We start from the raw sequence: 9999 nt of genomic DNA, 5'->3' as shown, positions 1-9999 counted from the left end.
CACGTAGCATAATGTCTTACAGCTTCATCCATGTTGTCACAAGTGGCAGAATTTCTTTCTTTTTTAAGGCCAATTAATACTCCATTATATGCATATTGTGTGTGTGTGCATATACACATACACACACACACACACACACACACACACACTACAACTTCTCTCCTCATTCATCTGTCGACAGACAATTGGGTTATTTCCACATCTTGGCTATTCTGAAGAATGCCGCATTGAACATGCATATACAGATACCTCTTTGAGATGCTGATTTCATTTGCTTTGAATATATTCCCAGAAATGGGATTGCATCATTCTTTCTTAAAAATCTGGAAAGGAGGTGTAGCCCAAGGTAAACTATTCTGGTACCTCAAATCTTTAGATTCTGATTTCTAATCTTAGTCCTTTCTGCTGTTTCTCAAGTTCTTTCTAGCTTCTACCTCAGCAAAAACACAATGGGAGTGGTTGTCATTCTGTCATCTTTACAAACTGCAAATTACATCAGTGGGATTGCTTCTACAGTGCATGATAACTGTTGTTTCTTTTGTTTGTTTGTTTTTGTTTTTGTTTTTGTTTTTTGCTATGATCATCACCTCTGACTGAGTCCTTAATCAATTTCTCCTTCCATGACTATGGGGCAGGCGTTAAAACCTGGTGGCCAGCAGACTTGATGTGTTTGATTCCTACAGTGCTTTTTCAAAGCTGGAATAGTTGTCAATGTTTTAAAACAGAAACATGTTGTGTAAAAATCTGGATTCTCTGGCCACACTGGGTGGGCATTCTTATGAGGCCACAACTCCAGTGGAACTGCTAAGTGGCCACCCTATCTACGTACACAGTGTTTACTCTCTCAGTTTACTAGAGTTCTTACCCAACCCATGTCTCTTATTCATGTGACGAGTCCGGTCCTGAGGCCGTTTGTACACATGACACCTGCTATGGATCAAGGCTTGAAGTATTGCATTTTGGCCTTTGCATGTTGATGCTTGTCTCCAGTGTTCTGTGGGGTTTGAAGCCCAGATCTACTATTTTTACCTCTTGTGGAATTTTAAACAATTGACTGCCTCCCTGAGCTTCAGTTTCCCTAATCCAAAAATACAGTTTTGCAACAATTAAACAAACCATTCTCAAGTCAATTGCCACAGTGTTTAGCACCTTCCATACACCCTAGAAATGTTAAACTTGAGTATTAAGATTTGGAGAGATGGTCAAGGGACACCAGCACCTCCAAGTCAGGTGAGCCTCTAGACACAGTGGAGAAGAGAGGCAGACATGTTTGGTGTCAAAGAAAGGGTGACGTGGAAGAGGCAGCAGGCCAAAGGAGTTCATTAATGCTAATAAGTAAGTCAGGTAATGGTGGGCCTGAAGAAGAGAGTGAAGCTTTGTGAGAAGTTATGTCATCTGTCCAAGGTCATTCCACAAGTAAGTGGCAGAGCTGGGCTTAATATCTAGATTGGCCATTATCTTCATATGCACCTGTTGGGTAGGTAAGACAGTTATTATTTACTGCCAGCGTAGTGAAGAAGAAAGCACAGATCGTAAATAGGATAACTTATCTGGTTTGCCTAGGACTTTTCTGGTTTTACCACTGAAAGTCCTGTGTCCTAGGAAATCCCTCAGTCCTGGAAAACTGGGACAGTTGGTCACCCTAAAATATTGTGTCTTACAGAGTTAGTAAGAGATGGACTGTCTACATGCACCTTCTAGTCTGTCGTGCTGCCATATTTTCCAGCCATTCCATTCCTTTTACTCTTAGCCAACATCTCAGTTAGATGAGGTTCTTTCCTTGGTCGGATAACCCAAACTTTCATTCCCACAAGTTTGAATTCTTGGCATGTTGCTCAGTTTTCAGTTGACCAGTACTTTTGGGCAAGGGAGTATGAAAAGGTACATCAGATGAATTCCCACATTGCAAACCCAGTCCTTCGTATTCTCATTATGCAACAGCAACCTGATTTCCCCCAGGTAATTAGGACATTCACCTCACCAGTTCAGTGAACCCAAAATCACTAGGAGGCAGTATCTACTTCTAATTCATCAGAACCAGAAGTCTTCTTTGGTGCAACCATTTCTCCATTGGTCATTGGGACTTCCAAACCTGCTGAGACCAAAACTATAGAAACAGAAAGTAAGATTCTTCAAGTGGGTTATTAGGCATAATAATGAGAGGCATCACCCATCTCTACCCCTTAGTGTCCAGAACTATGATCCCTTCTATGGGTAGATAGCACTAGATATTGGCCCCCAATTACAGCATATACTGCATTCAGTATGATAGCATCTTAATATCACAAGGTATTATCTTCTAGCTGATGCTGTAATTGAGCCTGAATCAGGTCATTCCACCTTTGGGTAATGGGAAAAGTGGTAAGACCAGTGACCCTGGTCAGACATTGTTGTGAAAGATATCATTGCAATGGATAAAACATTCAAAGTCCATAAACAGACACCCTAGTAAAAACACTATGGGCAAGAAAGGCAAATTCATACCCAGAATATGAGTCTATCCTCTGTGAAGACTGACTGCTACATTTTCTATAATGGCGATTGTCCAAGGAAATCAATCTGACACCATATAACCCGCTGGCCTTTCTGGGAGATATTGCCACGTCAATGGCTCATCAGTTGCTTCTGCTGTGAGCAGGTCATACACTCATCAGTGGCAGTAACCAAATGGGCCTTGGTGAGAGGACAGCCATGCTGTTGAGTCCAAGTACGGCCTCCATCCCTGCTGACATGCCATTTTGTTCATGGATCCACTGAGCCAGCATCAGGGTGGCTAGAGAGAGGGGCCAACTAATATTAATGAAAGCATAAGTCATGGGCCAACTAATATTAATCAAAGCATAAGTCATGACTCATAACAGCATGAGTCGTATGGAGAACGTCTACCACCATGGTTGCTCTCTGATAGGCATTTGTATGGGGCACTATATCTTCACACTACGGGGCCCATTCCATACACGGAATTCCTAAATTCCTAATTTTTCTTGCCACCAATTAGCTTCAAGTCCTCAGTGAGCCAGTCACCCATCATCTACTGCATGAGTTGGTGTAGATCCATGATTCAGGCCCAAGTGGACAGTTCAATGTACTGCCTGAAGTTCTGTCCACTGGGAAAATTTCCATCCACCACAGTCTTTGATGGTCTCCTGTGAGTAAGGTTACAGACGACGCTGTCCGCTTCTGGCTGATGCTGGCATACTGTGCAGAAATAGGTTCATGCTTTTTTCTCATTTATTCACTGGTCACAGGGAATTCCCCATGAGGTCAACATATGGTTGAGGGAAAGGCAGCAAAGCTGTTACCTGGAGTTACCACAGGACTCAAAATTGCCTGTTTGTGTGGGTTACTGGTGCTTTCTGGACATGAATGGGCTGTTTTCCCTATATACATACTATTTCCATTTTATAATGGAATATTTCTGAGCAAGTTCAATTATATAATTTATTGGGAAAGGTACCCAGTTCTACATGGGTAGGTTAAGTCATATGTTATTTGGTGTTACTCCTTCCCTACTCATGACCTGAAGAGTCCTGATGGGGTCCGGCATTTAATTAATGCTGCAACTTGGGTTTGGTCCATATCCCTATGGTCCCTGCAGCTGTAGGAGAGGAGGGACTCCTTTAAAGTTTCCTGGGAGGACTTCCAGTTCTCCCTGTGCATATTCATAGCTTTTAATTTGTCTTTTTCCCCATGTATGTTCTCTAGGGTCATGCAAAGAATCAGGTGATGCCATAATTTTTGAAAATACTGCAATTGCCCTAGTAACAAAGTGTTAGAACTGCTTGATCTCCCAGCACCTTGCCTCCACTTTATTCACTACCCCATTCAGTGATAATTTGAGTATTCATTATGCCACCCTTTACCGTGAACTACCTGGGTCCTATTTGCCCTCATCAAGGAAGTTATCCTTGAGCTGCTGATGACCAACCCAAACCCAGAGTTCCACTTTACGAGTTTGCTTCCTCCTAGGCCCAAGTGGCAGGGGAGGAGAGGTTTCAGGAACTGAGAAGGAGAGAGAATCAGGTAGATAGGCCTCTTAGAAAGGAGTGATATCTTTCAGTCAAAAAACAGCCAGCTCAAGGCAACCTTATAAGGAATAACACCCTGTCTTCCCTCCCCTCCAACTCTCCCATCTCCCACTGGACTCCTGGTCATCCAGAGAGCACAAGAACTCCATTGATGCCATGCATAAAAGTTAGTCCCCCAGGCAGAGCAACAGCAGGTGAAGAATGGGGAAAGAATGGCTCCAGAGGGGCAGGCAGGAGATTTCTGCACACCATACAGAGTTGTTGCAATGATTTCATGAGGTAACAGGCTTAGCAAAATGTCTGACATACAGTGAGAACTCCCGGGCAAAAACACTGAGGAGACCCAGAGAGGTGAAGTCAATGGCTCAAGGACACACACAGCTAGTTCATAGCAAAACCAGGCTGAAGACTCCTGTAGTAGGTGCTCTCTCCACTGGCCCTGCCTTTCCTGCCAGACCGTGTGATTTCGCTGCTATTAATCTGTTCCTCCATTTTTAGCTCTCCTCTAGAAGTTACAGCTCCATCATGCAACCCGCATCATAATACTTTTTGCAATGGCATGTGCATCCCATCAGGCTATCTCTACCTCATTTCACTGCCTTATCAGGTATATTTCATTATACCTTTCCCTAAACAACTCACTTTTTAGAATCTGATACAGTGAGCTACTCAACATCTCAGTAGACACACTTCTTTCCATAATTTAATGGAATTTTCCATTTATATATGCCATATGCCTCTTTAAATGTGTAGCAAAATAATCGCTATTAAGAATGCTAAATCAGGAGTTGACAGAAGTGAATTCTAATTCTGGTTCCATCACAAGCTAAGTGTTTGACCTGGAGATGGCCACTTCACCTATCTATTGAGATTTTAGATTTTTCACGTATAACCATTAGAATAGGTGATTGTTCAGGCTCCTCCCAGTGCCAACACTCACTGATGATAAAAAGAAGGAGGAGGAGGATGACTGACAGATAGTGAGCTGCAGCTTTGTACCAGGCACCGCGCTGAGTACATTACCCTCATCTCACTGCTGTGTTGCAGCAGTGAGAAAAACACCTTTCTGTTCTGAGCCAGAGAGATTGGGAAGGGTGTCTTTACTGCGGCTTATACTGGTCTCTCCTGACTGAGTCTTATGAGCAGTTGAGCAAGGTGTCCATCATCGTGTGGAGAGACCACATCCAAGTATGCAGTGTATGTGACCATCAAGTGTGTGAATTCTCAGGGTTGCCCTGAACTTGTAGACAGGTCTGGTCTGGGGTGCCACATACAGGACCATCGACCAGTAGCTAGAGTTAGTGCTCTGGCTAGGAGGATACGGGCAAGACAGCCTTCACAGAGTGCATCCTGACAGAGGAAAAAGAGGCAGTGCAGAGCGGGAGAGGGAGCAGCCATCTACGGGTGGCATAGAAGAATAGAAGGAATTGGCCAGAGTGCCCCACCAAGACTTGACAAAAAATGACAAGAGAGACTTGTGTCCCATAAGTAGCACAGACACTTGCAGGAGTAGGCAGGCATGGAACCAAGGTAATGGCCCTTTTCCTTATCAACTCATGAAAGGCACACAAAGTGGAATGTTGATCCAGACCCTAGGGTTGAGAGCTTGCTTCGGCAGAGCTGCATGGAAAGATCAAGCTTCACCTATTTCCACCTGTGTAGCAGAAACAGGCCTAACGCCACAGACCAGAAGGTCAGGGTGCCTGGGAAGTCTTCAGCCTCCTTGACGGGCCCAGCTGTGGCCTTGCAGGTCATTCAGGAACTTGGGGGTAAATGGCCAGATGAACAGCCTGGCGATCTAGGGGTTTTTTTTTTTTTAGTTTTTGTTTGGTTTTTTAGTTTTTGGTTTTTGGTTTTGTTGTTGTTGTTTTGCTTTTTTTATTTTTTGATGTTTTGTTGTTGTTGTTAATCTACAAGGGGGTTGGTGCTACCAGCTTCCCATCCCACTTGGATCCTTTTGGGGACCAGGAGTAAGGATGGGCCTGGGGCCCCTTCTTTGTTGGCATCACAGCACCCCTGAAAAGATGCCTGGCCCCAGCGGGAATTACTTCTCAGCATCCTGTCTAAAAATGTCCCCAGTCTTCCCCACCCCATAGAGGCTGAGCATAGCTCACGAATCTCCAGGTGGAGGAAGAAACAGGATAGATGCACTTTTCCTTGACTCTTGGTCCTACTGTCCTTGTGAATGCAGGGGAAGGCAGAAGGGGCTTGCAGCTTGCCCTGCAGTCAAGTGTGAGCTCAGACCTGCCCCTTCCCATGCCAGGCTGGGGATCTCTGCTGGAGGCAAGGTCAACCCCAAAGCTCCCAGTGAGGGATAAGTACCTCCCTGCAGGAACAAGTGCCTGCCTTATTTCTCTTCCCCAAATCCCCAAAGCCTGTACAGGCTTCAGCAAAGTGGTGGCTTTTAATAAGACCTTAACTGTTCTGGGGGAAAAATGCACTTACTGCTGGATGGAACTCCCACCAGGGCCCAAGCTGGACAGGAAGGAGATGGTTACAGTTCTAACCCTTCAAGGAAGGTAGCCGAGGAGTAGGCAGAGCTCCAGGCCTGGAGTCAGAAAATCTAAGGATAATTCCTGCTCCGCCTTTCCAGTTGGGTGACCCCAGCAAGTCACTGAACTCTTGAGTCTGGGTCCACACTTGAGAAATAGGAACAAGAGTCACTGGGTTGTGGTATTACACACGTATGACAGGGCCTGTATACGCAGTAGGCAATGTCTGGCACATGGTAAGCGTGCCGTGAACCACCTGTCCTCTTTTCTGAGCTGCAATGAAGGACCAGCCCTGGACTAGGAGGGGCCTGCATGACCATATTCAGGGTGTAGACCCTGTCCCAAGAAAGCTTAACTAGAGAAAAGGCTGGAGGAGTTTTACAAGGGGAATTATCTTCCGTTCACCTGAAAAGACAAAGGGGCAGAGTGTGGCACAAGGAATCTGGAGAAGGTTCTCAAGGTCATTTCCAGGGACAACTGTGTGTGCAGAGAGGGAAAAAGGCAAAGAATCTGGTCATGCTGGAGAAAACCTAGAGCCTCCACCCCTGCTGCCAATCCTTGTTCAGGAGTTCTCCAGCTCTGCAAACCAGACCTGCAGCCTCAGCCAGAATAGATACCCCACAAAACTGGGGCACAGACTGAAAAACTCCACTGGGGGTCTGCTCCCCATCTAAGGCTACCTCTCAGCCTGGTGTCTTGTCTTCTGAATGATGGCAATGTACTCACTTTCAACAGCCTGAAGCCATGGAATAGGCCCCTCCCCCAGCCCTGCCCCCAAAGCTCTGCCAGCAACATCCCCTACATTACAGCGAGGAGAAGGGAATGGCAGTCAGGGAGGGGCATCCCGTGGGGCAGGTATATGTGGGTGGAGGTAAGAGGAACAATTACAGAGAGTGCACAAACACCGTCAGCAAGGGAGTCCCCTCTCTAAGTGCAGTACCGCCCGGTGGCCACTTCCGGGTCCCCTACTAGGTTCATCATTGGCAGCACCTCAGATGTCCTTGGATGGAAGTGGAGAGCACCCAGGCCAGGGAAATGAACTAAGCTTTCTAGGAAGTAAAGCCTTTTCATTAAAGGAAGCCACCCAAAGAAAGAGGCAACAGCCACCAAGGTTTATCCATTTTTATTTTTTATAAAACAAGCTACAAATAGTTTCCCTCTCTCCTTCACAAAGGAAAACCACACAACACTGCCTACACACATGATCCTGTGGGAGACAAGATGCCTGGGGAGATCTCAAAGATCCAAACATCTACAGGCAGGCGCCGTCTCCACATGCACATGCTTCCTCCAGGCCTGAAAGTGGGGCCAGGGTCTCATGCAAGGCCCATTCAGCTCCAGCAGATTGAGTTCTCTCACTGGGGCTAATGAGAGAAGACTTCCTTCCCACCTTCCCACGTTGGGGCGGGGCCACCAGTCATTCCTAAGACAACCTCTAGGACTGTCTCCAGGATAGCAGGGACCTCCTTTAGCCCAAGACCCCATCAGATCCTGTCCTGAGAAAGTTCCTCCCACAGGGACAGTGCTTGTGGTGCCCATGCCTTCCAGACCCGGAACGGGATACACAGTCTGCCGAGGTGGAGATACTTATAGGGATATTGGGTTGAAATACAAGATGAGGCCAGATTTGCAAGGGTGATATGAGGAGGGCACCAGTCCAGGGCTACCCAACCTCCCTCACTGCCACCACAGCTGCTTATGGGAAGGGGCGCTAAGGGTCACTTGTTGCTCTGCCTGAAGGCCACTCGAATAGGCACAGCACCTGGGCAGAGGGAGCTGCGCCTCGGACCAGAAGGCTGGGCAGCCCATCCTGGAATCCCGGGAAGACGCCTGTGACGCCTGCGGAAAGCTGGGCCGGGATTTCCCCGTAGCCGGGTTATCACCCCGGCCCTTCTGACGGAGGCAGAATAGGACACCCAACATCAGTTTTACTTCTGGAATTAGCTTAAAGCCTGGAAGCCCCTAAGAAAACTTGAACGAACAGGAAGAACCTCAGTACTGGGATTTTTAAAAACCAACAAAACAAGTTTAGTGTTACCAACAAGGTGATTGGCACCTCCCCCAACCCACCCACCCAGGCCTGTGACAGTCACTGGGACAACAGCAGGAGATGGAGGAGAGGAGAGGTCATACCCAATCTGCCCCTGGCACTGAGACAGCTGCGTCTCTGGGAGCCTCACTGGTAGGTCTGCAGGGAGGTGAAGAGTTTCCCTGTTGGTGCCACACCCCTCAGTGCAGGCATTCTGTCCTGTCCCCTCCCCTGCTTAGATATCAAACACCTACTTTTTAAAAGGCCCTGTTGTGTGTCTTTTTCTTCTTTGCCTCCCCTCTTATGCTTTATACAGAGTAGATGCTAAGCATGGATGAAAACGTTTTGAGTGATGTAATGCCAATCCTTTGTGGATAACTTGCTCAGAGGGTCAGTAAGATACTGGTGTACCCACCAACGCTGGGCCCTCTGGGGATGTGGAGAGCAGGAACGTATGGACTCTGTGAGAGCCGCTACCTGTGCGGGCTATCTGTGGGATCTGGACTCCCTTCCTCTCCAAGGGCAGTTTCCATCTCTCCTTAGCCCAACCTCCCTGGACAAGGCCCAGAGACAAGTGACTTGTCAATTTTGACAACTAATGGCATGGGACAATATAGTCCTCCCACCAGAAGAGAACTTGTGGAGTCCGCAGTACGATTGCAGGACTCCCGTCTTTATACACAAAGGTCAGTCTCCAGACAGAAGTTTAGTAGGCCCAGGATAGAGTCCTGGGTTTTAGAAAGCTGGACTATGTGTCCAGAGCGCCCACCACCCCCAGCAGGGAGAGGAAGAGAAATAAACAAACAGCAATGCCAATGCCTGTACAAAAGAACTATACAATTTACATATATATTTATATACAGCATATAAATCTCTTTCTTCTCAGCCCCAACAACACCCTCCCCACCCCCCCCAAAACCCCCTAAAAGTTGTCAGTAGCAGATCCAAAAACTTACAATAAGAGAGAGAATAAAGTCTTTCTTCCCTTTCCTTTTCCCACTGTGGTATTAGATATTGGTGTTTTAAAATGAAACCAAAAACAAAACACGCAAATAAGAGTTATTAAAAGTGCAAACATGGTGGGCACCACTTATGTTACATGGGACGTGGCCAGGCCATGGGCAATGCTGAAAGTTGGGTGTCTGGTGGTCCATCCTGCCTCCCTGGACTCTCCACCTGCTCTTGGGCTTTCTGCTCCTTAGACGAGGCGTCCTACTGAGAGGAGGAAGGAGAATGCAAAAAGCAAAAACAAAAACATTGTGAGAAATCCAACTATGTCCATCAATTTCCCCACAAGTGCAGCTTTTCCACCTGCTGTCAGCTCTGAGGCTAGGTGGGGCACAGGTCACCTGGACTTGCAGATGAGCATCTTTTACCAGCCTGTCCTTTGCCACTTTGAGGTACCACCACGGCAACCGAAATAAGTCTGGCATTGGAGAGAACGAGGCTT

At 46.8% G+C, this 9999-nt stretch overlaps 1 protein-coding gene across 14 annotated transcripts in view; it reads right to left on the bottom strand.

Annotated features, from left to right (window-relative positions):
* Positions 1-7627: 7627 nt before the first annotated feature.
* The window catches only part of SMOC1 (SPARC related modular calcium binding 1), a 150438-nt gene continuing 148066 nt past the window's right edge, over positions 7628-9999 (bottom strand). For 7 of the 14 annotated variants that reach the window (XM_028851625.2, XM_028851627.2, XM_015143979.3 and 4 more), the window contains one exon: positions 7628-9764. Coding sequence is in view for 6 of the 14 variants with exons in the window: in XM_028851627.2 (XP_028707460.2) it covers positions 9748-9764 (17 nt within the window). In the remaining 8 variants the exon portion in view is untranslated. The remainder of the gene's footprint in view (positions 9765-9999) is intronic. The other 7 variants (XM_028851626.2, XM_028851629.2, XM_077941301.1 and 4 more) reach the window with 1 other exon arrangement.

The sequence above is a fragment of the Macaca mulatta genome, chromosome 7 (genome assembly GCF_049350105.2).
Source record: "Macaca mulatta isolate MMU2019108-1 chromosome 7, T2T-MMU8v2.0, whole genome shotgun sequence".
Lineage (NCBI taxonomy): Eukaryota > Metazoa > Chordata > Mammalia > Primates > Cercopithecidae > Macaca > Macaca mulatta.
Note: the sequence above shows the minus strand (reverse complement) of the source record. Positions and strands in the feature narration are given on the sequence as shown.